This window comes from Drosophila grimshawi, unplaced genomic scaffold (assembly GCF_018153295.1).
Source record: "Drosophila grimshawi isolate 15287-2541.00 unplaced genomic scaffold, ASM1815329v1 contig_1377, whole genome shotgun sequence".
Lineage (NCBI taxonomy): Eukaryota > Metazoa > Arthropoda > Insecta > Diptera > Drosophilidae > Drosophila > Drosophila grimshawi.
The window spans coordinates 923,641-941,909 of NW_025062900.1; the positions used below are offsets into that span (position 1 = coordinate 923,641).

The 18,269-nt window shown below is 35.0% G+C and overlaps 1 protein-coding gene across 1 annotated transcript in view; it reads right to left on the reverse strand.

The window, feature by feature from the left end:
- Positions 1-7,589, reverse strand: part of LOC6562656 — a 38,634-nt gene extending 31,045 nt beyond the window's left edge. The window contains exon 1 of the mRNA XM_001989351.3: positions 6,993-7,589. Coding sequence (XP_001989387.2) covers positions 6,993-7,287 — 295 coding nt within the window. The 5' untranslated portion in view covers positions 7,288-7,589. The remainder of the gene's footprint in view (positions 1-6,992) is intronic.
- Between the last annotated feature and the right edge of the window lie 10,680 nt (positions 7,590-18,269).

Genomic DNA, 18,269 nt, shown 5'->3' on the forward strand with positions numbered 1-18,269 from the left:
CGTTCGAGGGTTCAGTTTTTCTTCTTCTTTTTTGTTGCTTAAACTTTGCTTTGGCTTTGAACCTTTTTTACAGCCACAGGGTAGTATATGTACAGCTGCGGTCAAAATAACAGTAGTGCTGCTTCTCAAAGGATTTATTAAAAATTGTACTAATTTTATGACGATCAAATAGAGACTTCTTCAACATTTTCAAATATTTGGTTTCTCATCTGCGAATGTTTCCAAAATCTATTGTACGAGTATATCAAATACTGAACGTCGTAAAATATAACCAACCAATCAAGTTCTTAGAAATATAATTCAGTCGCAGGGAAAGCTGAAAAACTTTATTATTATTCCACTTCATTATAATGAAGATTCAACTTTTAATATTCAATTATCTTCATCATTATCAGTATTGCTTGCTTGTGTTTAAAGTAAATTTTCATATTTTGTTAAACTATATTTTAAGTACTTTTTGTTAACACTTTCGAAAGCATCTGCGTGCACTACTATTATTTTGACCACAGCTGTATATGTGTAGGCAGAGGGTATTTGGCCAGTCGTTCAACTCATTAGAGTAGCCACCACCGCCCACTATCTAGCTGCCCCGTGGGAACTCTCGTATCATGCCGCAATGATATACCAAAAAAAAATAAAATAAAGTCGAAACGCCTTTTTGGTCTGCGTTGAAATATTCGTGCTTAATGGTACGTAAAGTCTGCATGATTAATAGGCGTCAGTCGCTCGTTTGTTTGCTCGTCAGACATTAAAGCACCTTCTGGCCAACCAGCACCCCTCTACCACCCCCTTTACGCCTCTGCCCTTTGCCAACTTTCCTTGTTTTTTTTTTTACTTTTTCTTCTTTTTTTTGTTTGGCTGCGCTCTAATGATTTCAATACAAATCGAAAAAAGTCAACACACACCCACACACACACACACACACACACACACATACACACACACATACACAGAGAATGTGTTTCATTTTGTTTCAATTTGCTTAGCATGCTTTGGGCGTTGTCCGGTCAGACTGGCGTTTCAACCCCTCGACCCCCTGACCCCTTGACCAACGTCTTTGACTTTGACTTCTGCCCAACCCCCACCAACCACTTGTCTTGGCGGGTTTCTTGTTTTTTTGGGCCCTTCTTTTGTTGGCTTTTAGCCATGGCTATCATTTTTAATTGAAACGTTACAATTTATGGCGCTGCGCATATCAATTTACTATAAAAAAAATATAACAAATATTGTGGGTGGCTATCTGTTTTTGTCTCTTCTTCAAATCGAAATCACGTAGAACTCAAAAAAGGCCATTAATTGCTACTAATGACAAGGTAAAAGTTTATAGACCCTTTGGTGAAAGGGAATTGTTAATTTAAGTGACTGCAAATTATTAGAAAAATAATTGAAATAGATATTCAGTATTATTTTCACAATTGTCTTACTAATTAATCCAAGGAAGATAGTCAAATTCATTTGATGAAAGGTAGCCAGTAATTTAAATGATAATATTGTATTGTTATGAAATAGTTAAGTGAAAATATACCCTATTAAGAAAGGGAATAGTTAATATAAGTGACAGAATAACATTTTATAAATTACTAGAAAAATTATTAATTATTTAAGAAATATAAATAACATGAGACTTGTATTATTTAAAAAATAATTCAGTTTTTTATTTCATCTCTCACGAAGGGGAACAGTCAATAGAGTCACTTCAAATTATTATAAAAAAATATAATTGTAGTTAATTATATATTTAACTTTATATTAACACCTAAATCCCTTTGAAAAATGGGATTATCTAAAATATAAATGATATCAAATTCGTCAAATATAGTTGAGCTACATACTTGAAATTATATTCGCAATTGCCACTCAAATTAGTAGATCTAAAGAAAACAATCAAATTCCGTGGATAAAAGGCAATCAGTAATACAAATGGTATCAAATTATTCTAAAATAGTTGAAGTACTTATTAAACATTATAATAATAACTAGAGCAATCATTACGACTACATCTAAGGAAGACAATCAAAATGTGGTTAGTGGAGTCATCATTAAATATGAATGATGGAATTACGCTGATGAGCGTTGCGATTGCCAAAATGTATTTCTATTTAAGCTACCTGCTGCTGACGTCAATGTCAATTGCAAACCAGAACAAAATCTAAATAAAAAGCGGGGACAGTAACAAAAGCCAAGTTGCCATCATTTGGCAAATGCAGAGATAAACTTCAACAATGGCTTAGTGGCTCAAAATATATTTTTTTATGTGTGTCACACGGGCAACACGGAAGTGTGTGAGTGCGAGTGTGTGTGTGTGTGTGTGTGTGTGTGTGCGAGTGTGCACATATCCCGCAATCAGACAGCTATCATCATCTATTGTACACATGCGTGTGTGTGTGTGTGTGTGTGTGGGGGGATAATCAAAACAAAAACACTTGCTTTGCCGTTGTAGCAAAAACACAGTTTCATTTAAACAAAACAAAAGCCCACTTGAGCCTTTTGCTCACTTCACTCCAACAACAACATATGCAACAACAATAACAACACCTATTTAATGTGATAGTATGTGATGAGCTCCACTGTGCCACAGTAGACCTCCTAAAGTGTACTTCAAATAGTATACACAATACACCCAAAGGCCGCAGAAGGTGTGTGTGGGCTTATAAAAAAAGTAGGCATGCTGCTATTGAGTTGACATGACTAGAAGATACCCTGCAGCAGCATTTAAATATATTCCAATTGCCTTGCGTTTTGCTCACTCAAATTTTAGAAAAGTTGAAAAGCCAAATCGAGATTCATCAATTCCCAAATCAAGTCTTGAATTTGTTTTTATATTTCTTTATTTAAAATTTTAATTTTCACATTCACCATACCATGAGAAGCCGCTTCAAAAGATTTTAATAAATATATGACAGTTAAAATATTTATTTTTTGTCGTCTTCTGATAGTAATAAGATCAAAACGGAAAGTTATTTTTTGTTTTCATGCAAATTTGTTTAGGTGGTCAATAATATGTCGAAGTGCATAATATATACATTTGAAGTATCTGCCTTTAAAATTATTTCAATAAGAAATCGATATCTTTCGATACTCGCAAAACAGCGACATTTATCCATTTAATTAATAAACTTGATCTACTCGAGATATACGAGAACTTATATTACAAATGTAAAGTATGTAGCTCTTGAGGCTTCTGGGTTCGGCCATCGGATATGTCTTCTTTTGCACAAAACCATTATACCCTGTTGACCCATTTAATGTGCTTACAAAAAATGTCATCGAATATCATCACATATTTTATTTATTATTAGTGAATGCAATGCAAATAATTCAATGAAAATATTCGCAAAAAATATTAATTATAAGAGCAATTGTTGCCGATATTTTGTTTTTGCAGTTTCAATTACAATTTGTCCATCAAAGATTTTAATATTATTAGAGTGCAATCAATACACAAACATAAACAACAAAAATTCAAGTGAATATGTTGAAAAATGTGACTGGTATTTGTAATATTTATAAATAAATGCCCCCAGAAATCTTATGAGTCTTATAAATATTTCTTATATTTTTAATTTATTTGAATATTTATTTTTAAGATGAGATACATTCCACGAAGCACGTGATATATTCTGTAGCATATACTATAAATTTGACTTCCAAAAACAACTTAACGCATTTTTAATAAATATGTAAATGTGTCTCTGATTAAGGGGTATTTTGTAGTCGATTAGGTTTTTGGCTAGAGTCTATTCGGGATAGAGAATAGATTTAAACTTGATAGTATGGGATATATTCCGAGAATATTTGCTATTAGTTTGACTGCTAGCAAAGAAGTCTAGAGCATAAATAGAAATTAGTCCAAGACTAAGTGGTATGTGTTAGTCGATCAGTTGATGTTTTTGACTAGAGTCTATTAGCGATTGTATATAGAATTTATTTGGATATACGTTCAAAGTGTAATATTTTCCATTAATTACGAAAAAATAACTCCACGCTTTTTGAATAATATATGGAAATTAGTATAAGGCTAAGAGGTATTTGATAGTCAATCAGTTGTTGCTTTTAGCTCACGTCTATTAGGGAGGCCAGCTGTCTGCTGTATCAGTCGAAATTAGCTCGTTGAGGCGCACAGCAGTTGGCCAACTTAATAAGTCAAGGGCATCGTTAATAAATTTTATTTTATTTTTTACATTATGGTCCTGTCTGCTGATTAATGAGATGGTCTAATGAGAATGGGCCCAATTTGATGTGTTTTTGGCCTTTTCGCATTTCGCTAAAATTTCATATTTGAGTCAGTCAATTTAGGGCCTGTTTACGATGGGGCCGAAGGGGGGAGAGGGAGGGCGTGGCTGTCAGAGGCAATCAGGCTGCAGGCGAAATGCGAAATGCGTCGCAATATCAAAGAGCGTATTTACATGCAAAACAGGAATCGTGGCACAACTGAGGTTTGGGGCATGACTGCTGATGCTGCTGCTGCTGTTCCTGTTGCTGCTAAGTTGACTTGCCACAGACGGGAGTAAAAATAAAAAATAAAAAGAGCGAAGCGAAAAAAATTGAAAACCATTAGGATTAATGTTTAGTTGAAAGATTTGCGCGTTAAGCCATTTTTACATGGCCGCAATGCCGTCGAGGCACACAGATGTCCCTTCTCCAACACCCCCGACTCTCTCTCTCTCTGAATCCTGCTCCCTGCTCACTGCTCCCGATTTCCAGCTACACTCAGAAAAAATGTGGGAACAATTTAGAAAATTGGAATACTCTTAGAAGGCAAGGGTAACTCACATTGTTCTCAAAAAAAAAGTATATCTCTAAATTTGAAGATTGTGGCTTTCTTAAAACCGGTCTTGAATTTCAGATTGGATTTTTTTAATTTAAAAAAAATATAACTAATTTATAGGGTATTGCTTTCTATGAGTGTAATCAATTTAATCTGAAAACTCTACAATAGCAGTTGTAATTACCATTTTCTGAAATAAAGAATCCGAATTAACAGTTCTACTTTTTAGAACTGCGTTCCTTAAAAAATGATGATATTTCTTAAAATAGAAAATACCTTGTTTTTGGGATTGTTGATTTATGACAAACCTTTGCAATTTCAAGAACAATTTTTATTTATATATATAAAAAAATATGTAAAAAAAAACAAGAAAAACTTTCGAAATATCAGGGTGATTCCCTTTCGCTGAGTGTAGGATCACTGGGTGTCCTGCCGTCCTGGCTGGCTGACTGGCTGACTGGCAATTGCTAATGTAGTTTATGTGTAACAGGCGGAGGCTTCTTAACGTTAACTGACGGCCTACCGTTTTTGGCTTAGGGCGAGAGACGCACAAACGGCATGTAAAATGTGACATTTTAATGTATGCAAATGAGACGTTGAATTAAGCCCATACACACACACACATACACACGCGCACACACACATAGAGAGAGAGAGAGAGAGAGAGAGAGTGGCAGGCATACAAACATCACTTGGTTTCATATCCGTTTCCTGTTGCTGTCTCTTCTCTCCCCTGCTGATATGATTTAAAAATAATGAAAGCGAACACTGCTCAATGGCTTTAATGTGTGCAACATCCCCTCCTCACCACCTCACCCCCTCACCGATTCACATACCCCTGCCCCTTTCTTGTCTCTCCCCTAGCAACGAAGAGCATCGTGACTTGTATTTTCTCAGTGCTCTTTGGTTCACTTTGTTTGTGTGCGGAAATGTCAACTTAACTTTTTTGCGCTTTACCAGTGACAAAACAGCAGCAACAACAACAAATTTATGCTCGGAAAATGTCTGTTTTCCCAACCCACAACTCCTCCACCCCCTCACTTTATTTTTATCCATCTTCAGGCAATTTATTAATTTCTATGCAGCATGCGTATCGTAATTTGTTTTGTTGTTGTTTGCTTCTTTTTTTTTACTTTCTTAGCCAGCAAAATTACTTAAGTACCAGTTTTGCCCGCTTGGAATTATTTGAGCTTTGCTTTCAATTTGTTGATTGTTTTATATTGCTTTTTATTTTCAGTTTTTTCCTTTTCCTAGTTGTAGCACACAAAAGGATGTTCCAATGTGTGGGCGCATCCTCTTAACTTATTGCCACAATTATAATTGAGCTCATGCATCTTTATAATATCGGGGCTTCCATTAAAAGTTGTGGCTTTTGAATTCATTCATTGGATTCAAGGAGAGCATAAATGGATTCTTTCTGGAAAATCCTCTTAATTATCGCGAGCACTTTGATGTTCTATTGAGACGGAATTTATCGTAAGTGCATTGAATCTTTTGTTTTAATTTGTAAATACATTCTTTCATATTTGTCTATTGATTCTAGCTTTATTGAAAATAAGGTTATTCACAGGTAAATTATTAATTCAAATGCATTAAATATCGAATTTAATATGCGCATTTCTTTTTAAGTGTCGAAGGTGTAACTAAAAACTATTAAATGAAGTCAATTATAATATACAAGAATTAGTTATTTATGTTGTGATTTCACATCAAATATTTCGATTATCTGTACACTTATTCGTCTTAAGAGAGGTTGTAATTATTTGTTAAGCTTAAAAATTGATCTGTAACTGATAAATACTATTTGCTTGAATAGAATCGTATGGCATTTAATAGTAACTTCATCTTGGACCAGATAACAATTGGAATTAATTATGGATTTGTATGTAAAGTGAGCAATCTCTTCCACACACACATACACATACACACACACACACACACACACACACACACACACACACACACACACATACACACATTCCACACATAAATGTGTAAGCATTTTCATCTCAATTTGCGCAAATGTTTGCAAACTTTTGAAGCATTTAATCGTAATTTTTGGGTAGCTGTGGTTGAGGGTCTATAAGAAATGTCTGTGTGTGTGTGTGTGTGTGTGTATGTGCGTGTGTGGAGTATGTGTGTGTGGTGTGTGTAGAATTAATAGTTGGCCATTTGAAATAATTATAAAAATGAAAGTTTTGTGTGTTGTTTGGGGTTCACTCACCAATTAGCACTAATATCACATGTAGCAAATACCAAAGCTGCAGATGCGTTCTCTTAACTGTTTTCGCTGTTGTTGTTGTTGCTGTTGTCCTTTTGGCCAGGCTAGCAGCATTCTGGCCAGCCTGTTGCTGCTGCTGCTGTTGGTGGTGTATTTGTCGGTGGTGCGGCGCCAAATGTGCCTGACTACTGGGATCAATTCTGTGCCTCAAATTGTGCCTCAAAGTGTGCCTCAAAGTCTGTCCCGGAGTGTGCCTTGGGGTATGCGTGTGTGTGTAAGCTGGCTCCAATGCACACATTTTCAGGCAGCTACAAAAACACTTTCACTTTTCGGGGGTTGCTTCGTTGATTAGTGGGGGGTTCACTGTACTTTGTTCACTCGACGAATTCTGGGAATTATTTATACGTCCAGAGAGTTTTCAAACAAACAAACAAACAAACACACACAGTGTGTGTTAGGTGTGTGTGTGTGAGATGTGTGTGTGCAATGTGTTTATTAATTTCTGTGGGTGGCAAGAATTCACCTATATAATTAAGATATTGAGTTGACGGGCTATTTTTGTTGTTGGTTAAACTGCCAGACCAATTAATCACTAGGCAGAAAACAAAACTAAATAAAAAATAAAGCAGAAAACCGAGCTGGAAAAACAGTACAACAAAATATAGAAAAAGAGCTGAAAAAAGTATAAAAAATAGCTGGCAGAAAGTAGCACAAAAAGGCAGCGAAACTATTAAAATGGGACCAAGAGACAGACGGCTAAAAGCGAGCCAAGTTAAAGACATAAATTTTGCAGCATTTTGGCCAAAGATTAATTACAAACAGCAAAAGCACAGACTAAATGGGAGACGCAACAACAGCAGCAGCAGGAGCAGCAGTAGCAACAGCAGTGGCAGCAACTGGCTGCTGTGAATTGAGGCGCATGCAACATAAATTCAAAATCTAACCCGCCTCACTCCACTCCCCCCCTCAGCCCTTTCTCTAGGCATTTGATTTACGGCTAACGGGCAACGTTTACAACGAGGCAATTGAGCCTGTTGTCAATTGTTGTTGTTGTTGTTGCTGTCATTGTTGTTGTTGGTGTTGTTGTCTGCTATAATAATAATAGTAATAATAATAAGAATAATGCCACACGCGCCGCTGACCCACATGTGCCCCAATAGCCAAAGCTAAAGTGCCCATCAAACATGATTAGCGGCAGCGTCTGCTTTCCTCATTTCTCCTCTCTTCATACAAATAAATCTACAACGACCCTAAACAAATGTCATTAACTTTTTAACCATCTATACTTAGTATAAATATAAGTGTGCTTTTATTTTTAATACGTCGCGTTACAGTTTGAATTCAATAAACTAACCATAATTGGCATGAAGGGTACTAAAAGTGTACACCATTTTTAGAAAGGGTTTGACGAAATAAATAATAGATTGTTATTCTAAATAATCTAGATTAAATTTAAAGTGTGGATTTTCACATTTTATTTTAAAGTAAAAACCTTCAAATGTTTATGAAAATTTTTTTCAAAATAAAAATGTAGAGCTATATTTTAAATAATTATCAAAGTTACAAATTAAATGCATATTTAAAAATATATAATGAAAAAAGGAGAAAAAAAAAAGATAAAATAAAGTACAAAATATCTCTGGTGTGTTAAAATGAAAAATGGTTTACATTTAATGCCAGAATTGAGGAAACCCAGAAAAATCTCAAACAGACCAAAAACTGAAAAGCCTTAGTAACTTCGTAAGAAAAGTAAATGGTTAACAAGAAAGAGAGGGGGAGAGAGAGAGAGTGAGGTAGAACGCAAAGAAGAGATGCAGAGTAAAACAAACTTACAACAGTTAAAAAGAAAAACTAATTCAAAGCAAAACATGTTGGCTCAAAGTGCTTGGAGTAGAAAAATACTTTGGTTTAGCTGGGATATTTTGGTTGGTAGTAAAGTTTTTCACACAAGAACTCTTATTATAAATAATAATAAAAAAAATCAGGGGTAGAAAGTCTTCTTTGAATGCCGTTTGGCAGATTTTAATTAATTTTAAATTGCTTAATTGTTAAGTTCTAAGCCAAAAACGGAAACCTTTACTAATCGCTCTGATGCAACAAGCATTTGTTTTCTAAATTAAATATATTAAAGATAGTTTAAGGTGGGGCAACTGTTATTCTTTTATAAGTTAAAGAAAGTTGATCTTATCACAAATTGAATAAATAAATTAAGCTAAACTTTTTACTCCATTTGTGTCACATTAATTTTCATATCAACACAACATTTTTTTAAATAACTCTATTTGTTTGCCTAGCCAATTAAAATGAGTTCAAGTCAAAAAGAGTGAACAAATCGTGAAACATTTATTAAAATCGAACAATGGCATATTATTGTCAGGTCAGAATAGAAAAGAACAATAACAAAAAAAGTCGATTAACAAGAGTCAATGTAAGTTTTTATACAACACCAGCAACAACAATGAATGTTGAATGAAAACAAAACACGCATAAAAATAAATATTGTCAAATTTTTTACAAACTCTCTCAAAACAACAAAAAAGTTGCCAATGTTTAAGAATTGTTGCTGTCAATTTGTTGTTTGCCAAACAATGGACCAAAAACAAACAACAACGACAACAAGAGAAAAGAGATAATAAAGAGGAGCAGCAAAGAATAACAAACAACCACAAGAAGAGGCAGAAGCAGAAAGCTGGCAATAGACAAGTGCCGTTATTATAATAATAATAAAAAACGGCGCGTCATTGTTTTGAGTGAGTGCGCGCCCAAAAATATGCAGCAAAATATTTATGTGCACGAAACACAGCAGAGACTCAAACCACACAGCGCCTGTGAGTGGGTCGGAATAATGGGCAGGGCTAAGGAGAGACAGAGACAGAGGCAGAGACAGACTGCGCAGCGTGGACAATTGAAGGAAGGCAACTTAATTAGCTTAAATTAGAGCCATGGCATAAAAATAATTAAAAATTATAATGGGCATAATAAACCATAAAAAAAACCAAATGCAAAAAAAATAAGCTAATTGCAAAAAATAAATTAAGTTATTTTTATGTATTTATGTTGAATTTCCGCTCGCTTCACTTTAATGATAAACAAATCAATTATTTTTAAATTTCAGCAAGATAAACTCATTTATTTTAAACACTGTTTTGACTGTTGAAAGATTCCGTTTTAATTTAAGCTAAAAATAAACTAATTTATATGTATTTATAGTTTTAATTCAGTTCAAACAACAAATAAATTAATTTTAATTTTAATCGATATAAATTGATTTATTTTAAGTATTTAAACTTTTGAATTTTTGGTTCCATTATATTGAAAATAAACAGAAGCATTATATTTTAGTTGTAAGCTATTTACATTTATTTATTTTAAATATTTCGACTCTTGAAATGTTAAATCTTAATACAAATGAACCAATAAACGAATTGTAATTTCAAATAAAAATAATTATTTAATTTTTGCTAGTCCCATTTTAACATAAATAAATAAATAGTTTAATTTATTTTTAACATTCTTTAGACTCTTAAATGTTTCAAATTTATTTAACCGCCGCAAACAACAACAAAAACAACAACCAAACAAAATGTTTGTCACATTATTTTTTATTTTTATATTTATTTTGCACAATTTGTTCAAGCACTCGAAAGTTGCACTTTGTTTTTTATTTAACTTGAATTGTTCTATTTTCTTTTTAAACACTTATTTTGGCTCCCTTTTGTGGTGTTTCTTTTCTTGTTTTGTTTTCTTATTTTATTTTTTTTATGGCAAAACTAACACGAAATAACTTTTAGTCCTTGTCCATCGATGAGCATGTGTGTGTTAGTGTGTGTGTGTGTGTGTGTGTTAGTGTGTCTCACTTGTCGTTGGGTTTGGTTTGGTTTCGTTTTCAGTTTCGTTTTCGCTTTGGTTTCGTTTCGCTTTCGGGTTTTTTGTCTGTTTTCTGTTTGCTGTTTCAGCTTTTGAGAGACGCGCGCTCGATGAAAACGACGTGCGTTCGTCTTGGCGTGCAAATCATAACTAAAAAAAATTTCACATTTCTTGTGCAAGCTTCTGGCGCGCCATCCAGTGGCCAACGACGGAACTACGCCCACACGGTGCATGTGCAGCGCATGCGGGAGAGTGCAGCGAACAGCGACAGCTGGCGAGCGTGGGCTGAGCATGCAGTGCGCTCTCTGCCGGTCGGTTGCTGACGCTCTCTCGTGCGCGCTCTCTCTCTCTCTCTCAGCGACTGCATTATGCTCTCGCGCGCTGTGCCAGTGCTCCGCTGTTAGTTAACAGTGGCGCTGAAAGCTCTACGCTGCTTCTGTTAAAATATTGGGATTTTATTTGGCGCTTGATTTTTATTTCACCACTTGCATTTTATTATTATTATTTTCAATTCTTATTTATGTTTTGCATAAATTATTGTATTGTTTTGCTAAATTTTTATAAATCTGACTGATTCATCAATAGAGAATAAATTAAAAAGTTTCTTCAAATTGTAAATTGAATAATTAATTTTATTTTTTATGCTTGTAAAAATAAATTAATAATGCATCCTTTCATGGTTAAGTATATGCATTGAGGATTCCTCCTCGCCGTCACAAATCCTGCACAGTTCGCTGCTATAAATACCTAGTTTAGTTGGGTGAATTCTTAGTCTACAATGTCCTGTCCGTAGACCGGTGAGTATCCTTAGCCTGTTCTTCCCCATGGTTATTACTTGCTTAAATCGTTTACGATTATAGCCTCCCAAGAGGTATCTGGCTTGACGGAGTCCTGATGCCTCTGCCCAGCTCCGTTGTCGCCTCTGTTTTTCTTAGTTTCAAAGTTGCAAGACTTAAGATAATTTACAAAAAATCAAGAAAATGATGAAGTAATAATTACATATTTATTGTTTTAATAGTTAAAGAAATTACTTTAGTTAATTCTTTGATTTGCCTTGCTTTGTTTTACTCAAAAATTAACAAATTTAACGTATCCTTGGCTATTTTCGTTGACAGGGTAAATTTAAATATATTTTGTTCCAAGAATTATTTTTGGTTCGCAAATGAATTAATAGAAAATCAACATTGAAGTTTTCATTTAATTAAATTTCTTTGACTTGCTTTGCAGACTTTTTGTTAGTTTTTGAAAATAACTTTAAGAAATAACAAAGTGAGAGTTTTATTGTGCATTGGAAAAAGAAATAGATTTGGTTTAAGTGGAGTATTTATTTAATTTAATTTCTTTGATTTGCCTTGTTTACTTTGTGGCAGTTGTTAAGCCAAACACAGAGAGCCGCATTATTTGCCACTTAGCATTCAGCTGGTCCATTACCTAAACACACACATAGAAGAAGCCCCTTGCAACCAGCTGCCCCAATCCCCTCAGCACTCATCCTCTCAGCTCCCTTGCAGGACCTGCATTCATTGGGCTGCGACGAGAAATGGGAAACTATGCAAAAAGGATTCGCACAGCTGGTCTTTCTCTCGTCCAAGAAGAAGTCGAATCCTGCAGCAAGAATGAAGTTAAATGCCATTGACCCAAAAGTTGCTGTTGCTGCTACTCTTCCTCTTCCTGCTGCTCCTGCCAGGATGTGTTTGACATCCCTGGCAGCCTTGGTCAGCGTTGGTTTCTTCTCCATTTCTTTTTTTTTACTTCTTTACTTTTTATACTACCCTTTTCGGACACAATTTGCATTTGTAAGGCTGAAGTAAATATATATAAAAAAAATATATATATATATTTGTGTGTGTGTGTGTGTGTGTGGGTGTAAGTGTCCTTCGACAACATTGGACACCTTTGCAAGCATTTAAAAATGCTTCAAACTAAAATTGCCTGAATAAAACCCAGAATTAAAGAATTGCAGTTTGAAGCACACACAAAATGCAGTTAAAAAAGTTCAAATTACACACATATAATAATTAATTAATGCGCAGCTTATTTTAATCCTGCTGCTCCTTTTTTTTTTACTATTTTTTCTACCTATTTATTTTTGAACAGCTAAAAAAAGAGAAAGAATGCATGAAATTTAATTTTTAGTGCAAAAAAAAAAGTAATGCAAGCAAAATTTAATTATTGCTCGCATTTGGCAGCTGCAATTTTACATTGTCATTTAGCCATTTAACTGTCTGACTGACGATCCGCCTTTCCCCGCTCCCCTCCCCCCCTCCTCTACTATATTTGCTGTATGCATCGAAAAGATAAAGTCATATTTCACACATTTTATGCACATTTAAATTCCCAACAAATGCGGGCAACTTTTGTTGCTGTTGCCTCAGTTGGCTTTTGGTTTTTTGCCTCATTAAATATTGTGATAATTTTCTATATATATTTATATTTACAAGTGGTCTTCCCACTGACTGACTAACAAAAAACCAAATGCACATTTTTCATTTCACCAAATTGTCGGTAATTTTCATTCTGATACGAAAGCATTAAAAATGGCAGCAAATATTATGATTAAGTTGTGCTAAGCTGTGAAAATAAATAAATAAAATATATAATATAATAAGCTTAAAATAAATAAATAGTAAACAAATAACAAATAGAAAATTATATGTAACACATAATAAATAATGATAAATAACAGATAATAAACAATAAATAATAAATATAAATATTCCTGCTTGTCTGTGTAGACAATCCGACCATTTTTGAAAATTAAAAGATATTTTTATATGAGGAATTCAAAAGCAGGGTATCTGCTAGTCGTGCACACACAACTTAAGCACTCTAAGTTGCTTATATATACTCCAGTCAGCTGTAAATCAAATAATTGCTATTAATTGTGCATTCAATAAATTCGCACAACTATCAAAAACATACACAAAATTATTTCTGTTGGTCAACGGTGCGTATGATTAATGATTAGATTTCTCTATATTCAGAGAGGGTATCCAGTAGTCAGCATGCACTCTGTAGCCTATTTAAATGTCAAGTAATTAAGTGAATTTTAATCTCAAAAATGAAATGCCGCAAATTTTTCAACCCTTTTCTTTCTCCATTTGAATATAGATTTATTTATTGAGCATGGCGGCTACTTCGAATGGAAATCAGATATACATATATGGGATTATATTATGAAGTGCAATACCCTTAGGGGCCCATAACATTAAAGTAACTTTTTGACTTTGCCTTATAACTTGCGCAACTGTCATAAAAATGCTGTTCGCTGCTCAGCAAAGGTTCTACTCCGAATGCCACATAAATTAATAGAAGTTCTGCCTAAAAAAAGAAGAAAAACACAAAAAAGGCAAGCGAAACGAACTTTCCACCATATACTTAAATAAAAATAAAATATATATATATATATTTTGCTAAAGAAAAGAAACTTCTGTGCGCCCCATCCCCCTCTGCCCCCTGCCCCCTGCTCCACTGTGTGCACTTTGCGGCATGATTTTTATTGATTTATAGCGTTAATATTTTTGCTTTAATGCGTCAAATAAATTAAATTGTCTTACGCACCTTTCAGACAACAACTCGCAAAGGGCAAAACTTTGACGACCTCAGCAATAATGGCCAAGTGGAGCAGGGGGGCAGGGTGGCAGGGGCTTGGTTTTGGAGGCGAGCGGGGTGTGGCAGTAACAAATGCATAACTTCGATTTCAAAAGCAAATAAATATTCATAAAAAAAGAAAGAGGAAAAAAATATTTTTGCACTCTCAAAAGCACTCTGCAGATCTTTAGGGGGCAAGCAGGCTTGGGGGCAGTGGCAAGGTGGTAAGGTGGCAAGGCTTGGGGGCAATGCCAAGACACTGAATTATAAATATTCATTTATGCTAAGCGCCGTCGCGTGAGTATTTGCAAGTGTCTGCCACTGCCACAGTTTCTGCCACACTCTTTGCCCCATTAACTGGCGCAGTCTCTGCCCCAATCTGTGTCTTCGCTTTGCGCTGTGTTGCGCGTTTTGCTGCCTATACGTGGCGTATGATTGATTTAATTACCATGCAATGCGAGTTGTCTGACAAGCGCCTTTTCATCGAATTTGCCCCGCTTTGGATTTTTTTTTGAGCAACAGACTGTTGCATGCCCCTGACCTTTGCCCTTAAATGACATTTGGCCTTCAAAATAGTAGCAGCTGTAAAAAAATGTAACATTTCTCATTTATTTTGCCTATCTTGGGAATTGAGCACCATTGAAATTTATGCTGATTTCGGAATGCAGATTTTAATATTGGAAATTATTTAATTAAAAAACTTGTAAACGTTTTTGGATATATTTATTTATTTATTTTTTAATTCATGCATTGATTTACAGTGCAAGTGAATATAATATTAAAGCTGCGCATATACAAATTTTGTTTTGTAATTAATTATTTTTTTCTATTTCTGCATTGAGTTTTGAAATATACCAATTAGATTTACAAATAAAATAAAAATAATAATTTATTTGAAAAGTTGAGCAAAAAACTAAAATAATGTATTGCCAATAAATTGTTACTTATTTTTTGTTCACTTGAAAAAAGTGTTTAATATTAATAGCTGAGCATAAACTGTCTAAGAACTTAGTCTGGTTATATTTGATTTTAATTATTTATTTACTGTGGACTAGAGACCATCCACAAAGGAAAGGAAAGCTTTTAAAAAATTAAAATGATATTTAAAATTTAAATTTTGAGTTATTTTAAGAGCTGAGCACAGATTGTTTGTTATTTAGTTGATATTTCATTATTCATTTGCCTAAGTATTTTCTGGCTATATTTATATTAAAAGCTGAGCATAAATTCTTTGTCGAGCTGTCCATTTTTGTTTAATTCAGAGAGTCGATTTTCAGGGAAATTGTTTATTGCTAGCTTTGTCTCGTTTTGCAGAGTTAATTGTGAACCACTTTTGAGGGTCGGACATAAAAGCAGACCTGGCAAATCTTATCGGAGACGTCAGAGAATGGCATTGTTCAGATTATTGTTGTTGCTGTTGTGGTTGCTGGTGGTGTTGGTGGTGGAGTTGGTGGAGTTGGTGTTGAAGCTGAGCTAAGCGCTAGCTAGCACCCGCATTCACATAATTTCCGTTTCCTTTGTGGCGCCCACAGCAGCGGCAAACAAACAAGCGGCACTCGTACTTCATGTAATCAACATTTTAATTGCGGAAGCGGAACTCACACACACACACACACACTTACACACACATGCGTACACATGTGGCCAGCACACATACAAACACACACACCTCTACACAGTTGTGATAGCAATAATAGCACCACTACGACATTTTCATCTTACTAATGCAAAAAACATTCTGTCCTTTTTAATATTCCGCCTACAAATTAAAGTTAGTACTGCTACTGGAATTATTTTCAATATATGTATATATATACGTATATATATCTTTTTTACCAATTGTAAAGTAGCGAAAAAAAATAACACCATTCTTTTTGTGGCAATAGTTTATTTATTTCCAGCTTTTATAATTATGAGCTGATTTGAGAAATTATGCTCTTTAACTTTAAGTTAAATGAATTATGATTGTTTTCTTCCACATTTTCTTTTAATATTTAATTGAATTTAAGAGAGTTGAAAGCAATGAACAAATTTATGGATTTTTCTCATTTTTCTTAAGAGTATTTTTGAACTTTTAAATATGTATTTACAAGTTGCCTAAATTCACTAATTTGAGAACATTGCTTGAGAGAGTGGTGCTATTATTTTGTCCACAGCTGTGCATCTATCTGTTACACATTACGCATACGCAATGTGTGACTGTTGCTTTGCTTAGCGTTCGCATTCTTTGTCGCTGCCAATGCAGGTGTTGTGTCCATAGGTATAGTCTAGGGAAGGGCGGAGTTGTGTAGGTGGTGTGTGTGTGAATGTGTGTGTGTGTGTGTGTGTGTGTGTCTGCATTAGTGCAAAACATTTTGCACGTGAACGAGACCGGCGACAGCACGTCAGGAATTCATTACATCAAATATAAAGAAAGTTTTAGGCAATTTGCCAAAAAATACGACCCCAAAAAAAGCTAAACTATCAGGGAGAGATCGGGAGAGGGAGGGGAGATAGAGAGAGAGAGAGTTCTGTGGGGAGGGTGAGGAGGGAACAGGAGAAAATTCCCCATACGCTGCAGCTGTAACGAGCTGACTGCAGCATGCAGGTATCCATAGATATATTTAAGCACCAAATCTACTTAGTAGATGGGGGCAACCAGAACGTAAACGAATTTCCGAATATGCACCAGCTACAACAACAACAACAACAATAACAGTTGCAGCAGTAGCAGCAGGTGAGATGAAGGCCACAGGCTCAAGCCGGTGCAGAGTGCCATCTACTATACAGCATACACTCAGAAAAAACGAATCAGAAAGTAGAGTTTTTAAATGGAAGGGGTGGCTTTTTGTCTTTCCAAAAACCCTTATGTATTTTGTATGTATTATGTAATTATTTTGTAATCTTAAAAAGTATTTTAAGAATTTTATTTTCGTTTATCTACAAGCAATAAAAAAAAGTAATCAGAAAATATTTTTAGTATTATATTTTAGGGCAATTTTTTTTTTGAGTGTACATATTGTCTTGTACATATATGTGTATGGATATACAGGTGAAGAGAGAGAGAGAGAGAGAGAGGAGAAGGGGGAGAGAGAGGGAGGAAAAGGAAGCGAGTGTTGAGCTGCCGAAACACTTGAGCGACAATGGCAGCAGCGAGACCCGTTCGAGAGCTGCTGCAACTGCAGCTTTTGCTGCCTTTGCTGCCTTTACTAACTTTGCTGCTGTTTTCGTTTGGATTCCCACCCTTTTTATTGTTGTTGTTTTTTTTACGGGTATGCCGCAGCAGACATGATAAATTCTCTTTAGTATGCGACATACATGAGTGATGATATTAACCAACAACAGGCCTGACTCCCGAACAGTTACTGAAAGTGGAACACAGCAGGGACGGACAAGTCAACCAGTCGAGTCAGTCAGTCAGTCAGTCAGCCAGCTTGCTAGTGAAAAAGGAAGCAAGTCAAAGGAAAAAAGGAAGCCCGAAACAGGAAAGGGAGTCGTCCTTGTGGTCGTCTCTGCTTACCTTGGGCTGAGCTCGGCTGCTACATGTGTGGCGACGTGTGTGTGTGTCTAGTGCCACAAAATATTGTTAGTGGGTATCGTGTGGTTTTTGGGCTTTTGGCTCATTTCGCTTGAGTTTAAAACTAGTTTTTCGCAGCATTTGGTTAATTGCGCAAAATTGCATTCACATTGCAATCTTAATTTAAAAAATATACTTTCAACTTTTCCATTCAGTGTTCCAGTTAAATTCTAGTTCGTTGAGCGGCTGTTCAGCTACTCTGAATCTTAATTGAATAACAAAAGAGAATAAAACTTGGCTACTTTTGCATTCAATGTTTAAGTTTT